The 14,725-nt window shown below is 39.9% G+C and overlaps 1 protein-coding gene across 24 annotated transcripts in view; it reads right to left on the reverse strand.

The window, feature by feature from the left end:
* Piezo (piezo type mechanosensitive ion channel component) overlaps nt 1-14,725 on the reverse strand; it is a 33,741-nt gene that overhangs the window by 17,903 nt on the left and 1,113 nt on the right. For all 24 annotated transcript variants that reach the window (XM_033380700.1, XM_015181112.2, XM_033380697.1 and 21 more), the window contains exons 2-4: nt 1,039-1,250; nt 698-962; nt 327-637 (exon numbers count right to left, since the gene is read on the reverse strand). In XM_033380700.1, coding sequence (XP_033236591.1) covers nt 327-637; nt 698-962; nt 1,039-1,102 — 640 coding nt within the window. In that variant the 5' untranslated portion in view covers nt 1,103-1,250. The remainder of the gene's footprint in view (nt 1-326; nt 638-697; nt 963-1,038; nt 1,251-14,725) is intronic.

Raw genomic sequence — 14,725 nt, forward strand, 5'->3', positions numbered from 1 at the left:
CTGAATCCACAACCGTATAGAATCAGTCTGACTTGTTGAACCGCAGTTCCCAATATATCCACTAGACTCTTTGCACCATTATTATCGAATTGTGATTCCATATACTCCAGCTCCGCTCGGTTGAACGTGTAGTCATTGCCCTTCAACATGCTAGTAAATGGTTGCCTATCTAAATAATCATTCATCTTTAGGGCCCCATTATATTCTACATCTGAGTGGGAATCAAAGAAGGTTTCACTTCGAAATTAGTGACTCATTGCATGGTCTATGGGATCCGGTTACAGGATCTTCTTCCTGGTTACAGGTTCACATTCCGATTTACTCACAGATCTTGATCAATCCCTCGAAGTGGATATGCTGACTGATCATGGAGACCCGCTTCCGCAGCTGCTGCTGCTGCTGCTGCAGTGGCGTCGTTGCCGTGGCCTGTTGCACATCTCCGCCATTGGCATCTGTGGGGCAGGGGGGCTGGGTCGACTGAGCGTGGTCCGCGGACTGGGCCTCGATCAGCTCGCCGTTCTCCAGCTGCTCGGCGGTGATGGGCTGTACGGCCAGTCGCTTCACGGTGAGGTAGGAGCCAAGGGAGGTGGCAAACACCAGGACCTCCGGGGCCAGCCACTCAATGATGGCCAGGGGCCTGAATGGGAGAGAGCGGGATGAGTGATATATGTGGGCTTGAATCTCAGGGGCTACCCACTTCAGATCGATGAAGCTCACGAAGCCTATGTGCCTAAGCAGGCGCTCGCTGAAGGAGCAGTTGTAGATGGGCAGCGCTGTGCTGACGGCCACTATCTGGAGGGCGATGTGCCCCAGCAGGACTAGAGTGCTCAGCGACAGCAGAATGATGAAGAAGGCGGTGACTGATCCCTTGAAGTTGCGTCGCGTGGCCAGGGGCACAAACGGTGACATGAAGAACATGAGAAGGTACACAAATGATATGCCCACCGGTCGCATCAGCGAAGCTACGAGAACAACAAAATGGTGATGTCAGTCTGGATCGTGGGATTACAAATATATATATTAAAGATCGTTACTCACCCAGAACCAGCACCGCCGGAACGACGACGCGCTGCAGCACCATGCACGCATAGCTGAAGGCCATCTTGGATGGATATGGATATGGGCCTGGATGCTCCACTCTCCCACTCCCGCGTGGCGCTCACGTAGCTGCTGCTCCTCCTGGCAGACGACTCATTCATAAAAGTTTCCGCTTCGATTGCAATTTGTGTGCCACAAGCAGTGCAGGGCAGCTGGAAGCACAAAAAGGCGAAGGATGGAGGATAAATAGATTGGAAATTAAAGTTAAAGCTGCGCCAAACTCCTGCTCCTCCTCCTCCCACCAACTTTTCGCCGCCAAAGTTGTTAGTCCTTAATTAAGCTTACTCGAAAAAAGCAATTTACGGATATAAACATTGACACACTTTTAATTAGCACTGGAAAAACGAGCACTGAAAAGTAATGAAATCAAACTCTGACTCTTCCCCCACTCGGTCCACAGTGTCCCCCTCCCCCCCCAATGGGGTTATGGGGTTATGGTGTTATGGTGTGGGCGTGGCAACTGGTAGCGCCGCACGCTATACTTCCTTGGGTTGGGTTAGTTTCAATTTAGCCTATCCGCCTTTCCGCTTTTCCGTATTTTCCTGCTGCAAGGAGTGGCTTTAAGGCGATAAGAGAGGGAGAGAGGGAGAGTGGAGAAGAGGGCGTCGGCACCGTTGGACAAGTTGGCTTATGGATAAATGTGTAATTCACATTCAATGGCACATAATGTGGCATTTATTCGAATTCAGTTTAAGCTAATGGTCTAGAAATCGTTGGGGCCAAAGGAAAGGAAACAATAGCGAACGTTTAGGGAGAACGGAAATCGAATACTGATAAACGATGAAAACTAAAGGCACTTCGACACCACTAAGGCGTTTAAAATCTCTTTTTTAATCAAATTTAATAAGCTTTTCTACATTTCTACATCTCAACAGATCACTCGGACTCGATCTGGGACAACAGGGATCTTCCACATAATCCTACATCGGGAATAAAAAAAAACTATGAAAAGCCACAGAATACAATTTCCTGTACTCTTGAGTCCCTATATGACACAAGACCATCCTGAAGTTAATCTGGATCTGGAATCCAATTCTGGGACAAGGCAAGCAGCTGCAACTCCAGCAGGAGTTCTCTGTGGGAGTGTTCTCTGAGGCAAGAAAATTTACAATGAGATCCAAAAGTTCTAAGTAGTTTTACTTTTCCTTCTACTTATGTACATATGTTTTGCCTGGTATCTATGTCATAGGTAAAATACAATACCCATTTTCATAGTAAGCTCTGAAGGCGGACTTCTGATCTAATCCGCACATACTCGACTCGTATTCAAGGGTATTACTAATGCAAAATATAACAAAAAGCAACAAACTCGAAAATACAAAAAAAAAACTGCTAATTTCGCGCACAACAGCCAACAACAACACACACAGAAAAAAGATCAGCAGTAATGACGTAATTTGGCATGAACAAAACTTTTTAATTCTTCCTCTCTTTGCCAAAAACAAGGCACAGAACAGAGGGCAAAGAGTGTACGGAGAGAGAGAGAGACAGAGAGCGTGGGAGAGGAAAAGAAAGCATGCGAAAATATTATGCCTCCAACGGAAAACACATCCGGACGGAATGTGGGCTAATAAGAGACAGGAGATGCTTGCCAGTATGCCAGAAAGGGAGAGCTGAGAGCTATGGAATGATAGACGGACAGACGGACGGACAGCTGTGCCACTGAGGCCGACAGCCTCAAGTGGGGCCGGCCACACCTACCCCACAAAACACAGCATCCTCCTTCCCACTCAATCCCCGTCTCCCTCCTCTGGCAAAGCAAAACAAGAGCACGACGAGGGCGCAGCTTTGCATACACTTCCTGATCCTTCGGGCAGGGAAACGTTGCAGTCATGTGGATAAAATTACTATATCCCCCCAACGGGTATATGTACATCCGCCCGATAGCAGAGCCTCCTAATGACGATAACAAAAAAATAGTAGAAGTGGGAGCATCAGGAAAGGAAAGTACTTTACTATTTTGTAGAACAGTAAATGCTTGTCGGGGCAGATGTCGAATGGCGTAATAATGCTGATGGAAACGCCTCTGTATTGTATGGGAATTTAATGCACAGTGCCCCTTACAGTGCCTACAGGGGAAATAAAAGGCCAATAAAAGCCACATAGATGACGAAGTCACAGATTGCACAGAATATATGTCTTCTTTTCTTCTCTTTATTTATTATATTATATGAATAATACGAAATATATTTACTGGAGCTTCCCTCCAGAGCCCGGCGTACGTCCCAGCTCCGTCGGAGCCCCCGCCACGAGACACGTGTTGATTCTGCGGCTCAGTTACGCAGTACCCCCGGCCATCCCCCGTTGCCTATGAATATGAAATGGCCAGAAGAAGAGACACAAGGGGTTTAACCCGCGTGTCGCTTGCCACTAATTCATGGGCCATGCACGCATCGGTAATGGCTGCTGCCTGGCATTATAATTTGGATTGTCTATCGAAATATGGATACAATATGCACATATGTCCGACGGGGGGCTCTGCAGCTGTTGTCTGACAGCCATATGGGGTCGACTCTGAGAGGGGCAAGAACTGGGGGAACAGCTCTTGGCGGCCTGTTGCTGCTGCTACTTATTTTGTGTTCCATTTCGATTTCGATTTGGGTTTCCATTTGACTCCAAGTGTTTATTGTCTCTGCATTTGTTCCATCAAGTAGCATTTGCTTTTCTTGCGTTAACTTGGCACACATTATCGTGTTTGTATTCGTTCTCGTATTCGACTTCAATGCCGTCGTCTCTGGGTTCCATTGGTTCCATCATATTGCAAATTTCAATGTTGCCATTGTTGTCATGGTTATTGCAAATGAAACGCATGTTCTGGCACTTGAAAATAAACATTACCATTTGCTGCGATAGACGACAAGCAGCTGATGGTTGAAAATTTACTGGGTGTGGTCCATGGGGCACATACATGGAATGTGTCGTGGGAATTGTGATCATCTTGACTAGATATTGCATACTCCATACACTCGATTATCGATAGGGAAAACAAAATGCACAATTTTAATTAGTAAATTCCTGAATGGAATGAAATTTCCCATTCAAATCGAAGCATTCTTTCGTTTAGAAGGTTTTTCTGCTCTGCCATAACCATTACCATATCTGGTTTGACTGTCAACTATCGTATAACTAACGTATCGTAGTGCTGTTGATACAAGTAAAAGTCCTCCCCTTGACTTTCTCGAAGTTTCTGTGATCTAAATGAATTGCCCGATCTTAATCGCCTTACATGAATATTAAAATAGAGCTTCTTGAAGAGAGAACTCAATTCCAAGTTTGCTATCATCTCATTCCCCCGCTACGTTCATTAGCAGCTTCATTGCCACGTCTGGCGGCTGGCTGGCACTTGAACTTTGTCCGGGCGTTGCCATCTCCGGACACTGCCCCATTCCACAGACAACTCTTGCAATTATACACACTACTAGAAGTCGTCTTTGCAGTTTTATTTTCTTGAGGCATAACGTTGACAAAGTCACCCACTCTCTGGCCACCCCTCTCTTAGCCGCATGTTCCACCGCGTGTTCGTTGACCATTCATTTTACATTAATTACAAATGGCCAACGAGTTAGCCGAGCTTTTGCTCCGACAACCCCAGATTCCATTCTTAGCCTCCACTCTTTTCAGTGTCCACTTGTGGACTTCGTTTCTATGCCCCGTACTCGGGGAGTGCAAGGGTGTATTGGCTTTCCGGAAAGGGAGTCCCGACTTTCACGACTTCCTTTCCATGAGGTATACATTGATAAAATACGGCTAGAAGGTATGCTGCAGTCGGAATGCTCTGCAATGCTCTACAACCACGTAATCTGTATGATGTGTGTGCATGTCACACGCTTTGCTTGCTAGTCTACTCTTTTTGTACTCCAGCACTGCTGGTGACATCACACCCTCCGTCGTTGGATGACTGTCAATGTCAATACTTGGCCAATTGTTAGCCCCTTGGGGAAGGGAAGCCCGCGCCCCATTTAATGCTTTAAAAATACAAAAAATAAACTCAAAAGCAAAGCAAAACATAACATAATAATTGCTCGAAAGCACGCAGTACTAAAAATATTGAGAACGAGGAAAATGATGAAAACATTTCATTTGACATTCTTCGTGTGCGTTTGACAGAAAAGCTCAACGATAAAGAGCAGGCAGGCAGCGGAAAACTTCACATGCAATTTTCCTACAAAATTGTGCTGAAAAAGAGCTGGAAAGTGGCTCGAACGAGAGTATTGCGACTAGGAGATACCCGCTAAAAACGAATTTCGGCGCTAACACATTCATTTCTCTATTGGAACCTTTTATTTTCACTGGTTAATTTTTATAAGTAAACCCCGTGAAATTATGCTCTTTAAAAATTCTACTTGCAGACCCATCTTTCTTTTTTACATACCAAAACAAATTATTGCGATATCTGTCATCAGTTCGGCGCTAAAATTCTTTAAATTTGGCTGGTTTTCGGTACCTGCTTGGGTACAGTGACTGATAATGAGCTAAGACAGTCATATGTTGACGGTGGTTCATTGACCTCTGGCCAACAATCTCGCAGCTCTAACATTTTAAAAGTCAATGAAGTCTCTTAGTAATAGAATTCTAGGTCTTGCAAGTCAATGCACTGTAAAATCCAATTTGTGAAGGAATCGCTCCGTAGCCATTAATCCAAACTCAATCCCCAGAACTCTAGTATAACCAATATAAGTTCCGTTTACAATGGAGACAGTAACAAAGGACACGCAAGGGGAGCATACATACATATCTGCTATCCTATCGATGAACAATTTTCTAGAGTCTCGGGGCCACATATATGTATGTAACTTCCCTTAAATGCGAATAATTACCCTTTTGGGGGTGAGCTCCAAGGTAGACATATCCATCGCTCTACATACACACATTCTCATGGCCCCTGTGCACTTCGATATAATCTTCGAGAGGTGTTTACTAGTTCATACTGGGTGAAGGCCATGCCGAGATACTCGTACTGATAAGAACGATGCTTACTAGGAGGCACTTAAAAAGTAAACGTGGTAAATGCTCGTAGCTAACAACACAATGAACAATCTCGAAACATAAGAACATGTATGGGGTAATGTCACATTAATTGAGAGAATAATTAAATGCTGAAATGGAATTAAATCAGACCAGATTATATTAAAGAGGAAAATCATATTGAAGACTCTTCTGAGTGCCTTTTGGTCATTTGTTTGTGCCTGAATTGACTAAGAGATTGTTCTCAGTTTATGATCTTCTGGAGGCTGTGTATACCTTTTTCTTATGTGCCTTGTCTCCGTTTCTTAACTGGCTGTTGTTCCTATCGGAAGTTCAATGAGTAATCGCGAGAGACTCTGGAGAGTCACAAAAAATATGATTGAGAACCAGAACATATGAAATGCAGAAACTTGCCACCGGGCAACGTTATGTCGAGGAAGTAGCTGACATTTTACACGCCTCTTTTCATGTGAAACGTTCCGATCAGCCCTCAAAATTTGTTTCCACAGAAAAGGCGGTCAATGGCCCAAAGTTGAAAATGTCACGAAATACTTTATGGCGTTGTAGCTGACAGAAATAAAATAGATCGGGTTTTCAGCCCGCATTAATCGAGCGAGGTCAATTGAATTACACAAATTGTCGTTAATGTACAATAAATCCGACTGGCATTATTAATTGTATATGCACAGGGAGCTGTTTACCCCCATCTGGACGAGAAGTGGGTCACTGACAGTGACCCCCTCCGCCTCTTCCTACAGTTTGATTGGTCCTCCCCAAGTGGAGAGCATGGAAAGGGGCAGCAGCTTGCTTCAACAATTACGTATACGTAAATTTCACAAGGGAAATTAATTTCAAAGTTGCAACCGCGCCACATATCACACAACCCGAGGCCCCCTTGCCCCCCACACACACACAGACACACTCACACGGGGGCTAATGGTCCAACAAGCTGTGGCCAACGCCTTCGTTTCACTCAAAGTGACAGGAAGGGAAGGGCAGAGAAGCGGGGCGGGAAACACCAAAATGCATATTCGCCTCTGGTCTTGGCCTACATTTATCTTTTCGACCGAGCCCCCAACGATTCCCGCTGAGATGCACTGTGGAATTCACTCAGCACGAATTATTTATAGAACGACTCCACCGGTAGGCAATAGCTACAACAAATGGATATACTGTGTAGTGTATTGGGAACTTTGGCTCGAAATATGCTAATCGACACTTACGTGCATGTACGATTTTTCACCAGTGCATGAATACAATATACTAATTGTGGGACATATGTGTGTACACCGAAAAGCAGAAACTCAGCTTAAAAAACAATTGAATAAGTTTAGAATAGACTAAAAAAGTTTCCTCATGGTTCAGGGGCACAGGTCTTGAGGCAGGTGCTATAGAGGAGCTGTTTGCACTACAGTTTAAGTGGAGAACGAGAGTTCCTTTTGCTTCTCTATGACTTTCACTTTGTTAGAATATAGAGATGGATAAATGAAATAGAATATCCACAAATTTGTATTCCAAATTCGGTTCCAAGTGCTGGAACAATCCGGAATGGGCAGGAACGAGCAGGAACGAGCAGGAACGAGCAGGAACGAGCGGGGACGAGCAGGAACGAGTGGCAACGAAAGAGTCGCGGCTCTATTTTTATACCCGATATGTAGGAGTATGTGTGAGCTTTTTTTATATCTGTCTCCATTCTCACAAGAATACCAGCCGTTTTATCCCACTCTCTCGCCAGAGCTGGCACACTGCACGAGGAAACAACCTTGATTCATCAAGGATTACAGGAGGAGATTACAGGAGTCCGTACTCTGAGAACTAGTCGTCAAACAAGACGGAAGGACAGGCGATCAGGGGTATTGATGCTGAGCAAGAATATATCTACTTTATGGAGTTGGAAACGCTTCCTTCGGGGTGTTGCACTCATCCAGTGCACCACAAATCGCATATAGCCCTGTACGCTTCAAGTACCGGGTATAAAAACACTGTAGAGTAGGGTAGTTACACTAGTTTTACTGTCAACCAATAAACATAAACTTCTGCTCTCCAACGACCCGTAAATTTTTAACTAGCAGTTAATTCATTTCGGCCCATTGTAGAACACGCCAGCTGGGCCACAAGAGCATCCCCAACAATGTGCGGTCCGGTGGGGGGGTTCAGCTTTCCGGGGAGTCGCGGCTACGGGCAAATATCGTTTTATGCATAGTGCGCTCTTTGTTTGACCTGTCGGAGGATATTACCCATGCGACATGTGTGCCGTGTGTGTCCAAAACGGAGGCGAAGCACAGCTCCTGGCAGGTTGTCCATTAACAAACAATTTCGCTGATGCATTTAAGCGAGCGAAACAGTTTGTAACGTTAGTCACCAGTCTCGGGGTTTGTTTCATTCCGTTTTTGTATTTTTTAATTTATTTGAAAGCGACCGAAAGCCGTGCCCTTACATGTACCGGACACGTACCCGTGCACGTACACGGACACGGACTCGGACTCGGACACGGAGTCATGTGTGCCATTACTCCGCCCTGAAAATTGTCGCCACGTTAATAGTGACAAATGTGGCGGAATGGTAATGGACGGGACGGGACTGGACATGACCTTATCCTATTCCAGATCGCACTCCTCTTCATGTGAGAGCTTTCCATTTCATTTAAGGGTGTTATAAAAGCCTCCTTTCCGCCACTTTATGAGTTCTGCCTCCCTTTTACGTGCTAATTTCATCATCATTTCAGCTCTTTTTAAAAAAAAGTGACTTTTATTCGGCTGAAAGGCCCATTTAAGTGGGCAAAATGTCATATTCCATTCATTCATCATCATACATCGCGGGGATAGTTTGTCATGTCTTTCTCTCCCGCTTTTCCTTTGGCTTTGGCTTTCCTTCAGTTTTCCACAGAAAGAACACGCAACAGTTTCCACTTTTCTGTTCGTAGCTTCCACCGGGGCGGGGGGCGGATGGCGGGAGGGTCACCTGTCAAATGAGTGTCCTCCTCGCAGACGGTCCCCAGGATTATGACCCGACATTAACATTTCCCCCGAAATGGTTGACTCAACTTGACTTGATATATTTATATGTTCGTCGTCCTCGTACATTCGTGTCAACAGGTTATGGCCAACACTAGGGAATGGGGAACTAGTGCACCCGAAAATGTACTTTCTTAATAAAACTACTTTTTTATATTAATGTGTACGTCTTCTATTTGTTTTATACCATGTTTCCATAAGCATTCCGTTGTTTCATTGGAATCACGTGGGACAATACAATATTTATACGTACAATAAACAATATAAAGTATAACATATGATTCAAGACTTTACATTTTTTTCCTTTGGGGAAGACCTTTGCAAAAAGTTGTAGGTGGGAAGTAGTTAAAATAAGTATCAAAATATCAGCTATTCTGACACGATAAAGCTTACTGTAAAAAGATAATAATTATACAAAAAGAATCCAAAATAAATAAATAATATAATAATTACACAATAAAAATCAAAAATAATCATCATTTAATAAAAGTCAAAAATAATAATTATACTTTATATACATAATATAATTGTATTGTATTGTATAATTATTATTTTTGATTTTTATTGAATAATTATTATTATAAATTTTATTCTTGATTTTTATTGGATATTTATAAATTTAATTTTTCATTGAATAATTGTTATTATAATTGTTATTCTTGATTTTTATTGAATATTTGTTATTATAATTATTATTCTTGAATTTTATTAAATAATTGTTATTATAATTGTTATTCTTGATTTTTATTGAATAATTGTTATTATAATTATTATTCTTGATTTTTATTAAATAATTGTTATTATAATTGTTATTATAATTGTTATTATAACTGTTATTATAATTGTTATTCTTGATTTTTATTGAATAATCGTTATTATAATTGTTATTCTTGATTTTTATTGAATAATTGTTATTATAATTGTTATTATAATTGTTATTATAATTGTTATTATAATTGTTATTCTTGTTTTTTATTAAATAATTGTTATTATAATCGTTATTCTTGATTTTTATTGAATAATTGTTATTATAATTGTTATTATAACTGTTATTATAATCGTTATTCTTGATTTTTATTAAATAATTGTTATTATAATCGTTATTCTTGATTTTTATTGAATAATTGTTATTATAATCGTTATTATAATTGTTATTATAACTGTTATTATAATTGTTATTCTTGATTTTTATTGAATAATTGTTATTATAATTGTTATTATAATTGTTATTATAATTGTTATTCTTGTTTTTTATTAAATAATTGTTATTATAATCGTTATTCTTGATTTTTATTGAATAATTGTTATTATAATTGTTATTATAATTGTTATTATAACTGTTATTATAATTGTTATTCTTGATTTTTATTGAATAATTGTTATTATAATCGTTATTCTTGATTTTTATTGAATAATTGTTATTATAATCGTTATTCTTGATTTTTATTGAATAACTGTTATTATAATTGTTATTCTTGATTTTTATTGAATAATTGTTATTATAATCGTTATTCTTGATTTTTATTGAATAATTGTTATTATAATCGTTATTCTTGATTTTTATTGAATAATTGTTATTATAATTGTTATTCTTGATTTTTATTGAATAATTGTTATTATAATCGTTATTCTTGATTTTTATTGAATAATTGTTATTATAATCGTTATTCTTGATTTTTATTGAATAATTGTTATTATAATCGTTATTCTTGATTTTTATTGAATAATTGTTATTATAATCGTTATTCTTGATTTTTATTGAATAATTGTTATTATAATTGTTATTCTTGATTTTTGGATTATTATAATTATATATATAATATATATATATAATTATTTATTGGATAATTACTATTTTTATTTTTATTGAATAATTATTATTCTAAATTTTTATTGAATAATTTATTTATTATTTTTGGGTCAAAACATTTATTATATATGTAATTTAGTTTTTTTGATTTGATAAAAAAAAAAAACGAGGGGGAACGTTGTGAGTTGTGTGTGTGAGATTAAGACTCTCTTCCAGAAATATCGGTTGGAACACTGAAGGCTCTTCTTTCACTCTGCTTTAAAGTATCCGAACAATCGTATATAACATTTCAACAACCATGGACCCCAACCCCAATACAGGCAACCGAAAGGATAAATAGATGTACATATACCGATCCATAGTGCCGATTAAATCCGTTCCAAGGAAACATACTGTTAAACATACTCGCATGAAGCTAAAGAAACCCTAAAATGTAGCCAAATTTAACATTCTATGTGCTCCACTACGAAAATAGTATGGACCACATCTGTCTGGATATTGTAGGATATCGTGTAGATTTTATAGTCTACAGAAAGTATATTTTATATATACTACTATTCTTAATTTTCAAGAGAATTATTGTGTTATTGTTTTGGTAAATAAAGTTTTCAAATGTTTGCCCTCTCCGCTTATTTGAGAATCTGTTTGCCAAATACTCGTATGCAAATGTCTGGCAGGCACCGAACCGTGACAGAGGCAGTACAAACGAGGCAATACACAGTTTTCGAGTCATATAGTTCAAGATCAAAGCAGATGAGCCTCCCCCCCACACGATATACGATATATGTATGAGTTTTTACGATAGCAACTAATCAATTGGAAGAGAACACAATCGAAAGCCCAGAATCAGTCATATTCTCACGACCCCGCCCCCGCCGAAACAATGCAAATAATATGGCATTCACGCATGAGAAGTCAGAGAAGTCGTCTATAAGCAACGTCTGTACGAACCACTTAGAATGAGCCTTTAGGCTTTACATATGTATATTGTGGAATATATGTATATTTCGTTGCAAATATTTCTCTTTCATACTTTGATTGCCCACACAGACAGACACACAGCCACACCGCCACGGTGCGACGATAAGCAGTGTGGGGAAAATTGTGGCAAATTTAATTATAACGATAAAACTGAAATTTAATTAAATCATTCAAAAGGTGGGACAGCACCAATCCTAAAATACAACAAATGAAAACATTCGCACATAAATAAAATTATAAAATATTTCTGTAGTTAGACGCTCAAGAGGCTAAAAATCATATAAATTGAGGCAAAAACTAGTTCTGTGGTTCCCGAGACCGGCAAATGACTAACTAGAAAACCAGCCTCGGACTCAGAGACTGTAACATTGTTTTTTTTTATTGTTCCTATACATAGCTACATATATATACATATGTATATATCTATGTGTAGGAATACCAATACTTTTCCATGTGCGATGACGCAACAACGCACAAATTTTTGAGGAATTCGTTTGTTCTATACCATTTTTGTTTCGTTTCTCGTTTGCCCCTGGCGGAAAAGGCTCCGGCAAGGCAAAGGCTGAACAGGTAGGCCAAACTACTAGCAACATGAAACAATGCCATCTGCTGCTCTCCGGCTATCACTATCTTAGCCTTTCAAAGTGCATTCCATCCCCGCTTCACCAGCAGGTGTGGGCTCGGGGCAGCCGGATGCTCGGAGACGAGACAAGAAATAGCCACAGTCACAATCTAGACATGTCTTTTATGTGGCGGAGGAGGGACCAGTTCTGTTGAGAATTACTTGAATTACTCGTCTTGTTGTTGAACTCAATTTAAAGAATGATTCTTGAGCTAAATTTGCATTACAAAATTTAACTATTATCCGTAGTCTCTTATATATTTTTTGTCAGTATCGGGTTGGGGTTCAGGGAAATTCTTGAACTGAACAGAACTAGTTCCAGAGGACAATCCTAATGCCACTATTTCGCTTCGCTTCACTGAACAGACAACACACATTTTTCAGCTACCACCTCGCATGGAAATTCACTTTTTCCATATGGCATTCCAATATTGTATTTTACATGGATTCGATCTTTCATTCTTCCTTTTTTGGGTTCGCCCAATACGTTAACAGAAAGAGACAAAAGAAGGCTATGGTGAGCACAAAAGAAAAATTTCAGTGGCATCGTCGGGCGACAAACAAAACAAGCTGAAAAATAACTGCAGCTGTTGCAGTTTTATAAATGCGGTTGCCGCATGGGCATGGGCATCGGCAGGAGGGGGGGGCACGGGTCAACCTCTATAGCCCAGCCATCCAACGCCTAACTATTCTATCTAGGAATATATACATACTCACCCATATGTTTACTGTGCGGGTGCTGGGAGGAGTGGGGAGTGTTGTCGCTTGGGTTGGCGAGTGGCTCTCCTTCACAAGTGAAATTTTCTCGTGCCAAATTTGTGGGGAACTACGTGGAGCGGGGCCGCTTGGGGAGGTAAACGACTTTTAAGCACTGACAGTGAAAAAGTTTTGGAGGAACTTTTTCGAGGTTGCACAAGACACAACATAAACTAATTGCAACAACGTTTCTGCTCTGTTCGTTTTATAGCCAACAAAAATAATCAGAAAAGATACTCTGATAAATGAAAATGGGAAGTAAGGACAGTTGGAAATGGTAGCTTAAATGGCTTTTCCACTCATTCTGTCCAATTAATCGATCTGAAAACAGTTGGCTATGGGCTAGGTGCTGTTATGATGCCTGATGTCCTGTGAGGATTCCGTATCAATTGTGTGTCGTAATTGAATGCTTGTTTGAAGGAAATCACCCAAACATCTCTCTTGTAAGACCAGAATGCTGGGGTGTACCAAACAACCCATATATTTCTATTCATCCCAGATGTATGATGAGAATAATTCCCACCTTAAAGGTTATAGAACTAATTTGAACCTGTGGAAATTCTTTGAACAGAAATTCCTTTATTCTTAAAATGCCCATTAAAATGCTTCACAATCAAAAATCAACTCAAAGGCGAATATCCGCAAATCCAAACAAAAATTCTTTAAACAATTGTATAAAATGGAAAAGAAAATACGACCAGAGTGCCGAAATCAAAGTTCAAATACTTTGATCGGATCAAAAATCAATTTCAATAAAATCAAATAAAGCCATCGAACAGATTCGATCCGACCTACATTCAGGTTGTACTCTTAAAAATATGCATGAAGTCATCTCTGACATATCAAAGATTGTGTTTCATTAGAAAAACAAAAGCAGCAAATACATATGTAAAAATTAAATACCGCAATCGTGAGAGTGAGAGTCGAGACAGACGACCACCGAATAAAATGCCACTGAAAAAACGAGGCAGATTCAGTAAATGAGAGAATCCAAAGTGACGATTATATAATTCGAATTAAGTACTAACTATCCACGAAATCGACCGGACGAAAATATCATACTTCATAATCATTAAAAGGGATGATAAATCAAACGCCTAATGAAATCTGGCTATAACTCACTCACTCCTCCCCATGCCGTCACTCCACTGTGGTATGGTCGTTAGGAGCCTTCCATTGATTCTTAACTCCAAGAGATGTTTGACTGTAGCTAAAAACCATCATATAGGATGTGTCCCTATCCCGTGTACTGACTCAGTGCCCAAGTTTCCCATTTTCAACCGCCTCCTCCGTATTAATATCAAGTATGTAAATATTTAACAATAGAAAAGAATTTCATTACTCAGGCAACAGACAACAACAGACCCGTGAGTCCGTGACCATATGTTGGGAGAGTGAAAGTGCAGTTTGTGTTGATAAGAGCGGTTTTCTTGTTCTCTTGTATCTCGCACTGTTTTATTTTCTCCCACGTGAAAGTCG

This window comes from Drosophila pseudoobscura, chromosome 4, assembly GCF_009870125.1.
Source record: "Drosophila pseudoobscura strain MV-25-SWS-2005 chromosome 4, UCI_Dpse_MV25, whole genome shotgun sequence".
Lineage (NCBI taxonomy): Eukaryota > Metazoa > Arthropoda > Insecta > Diptera > Drosophilidae > Drosophila > Drosophila pseudoobscura.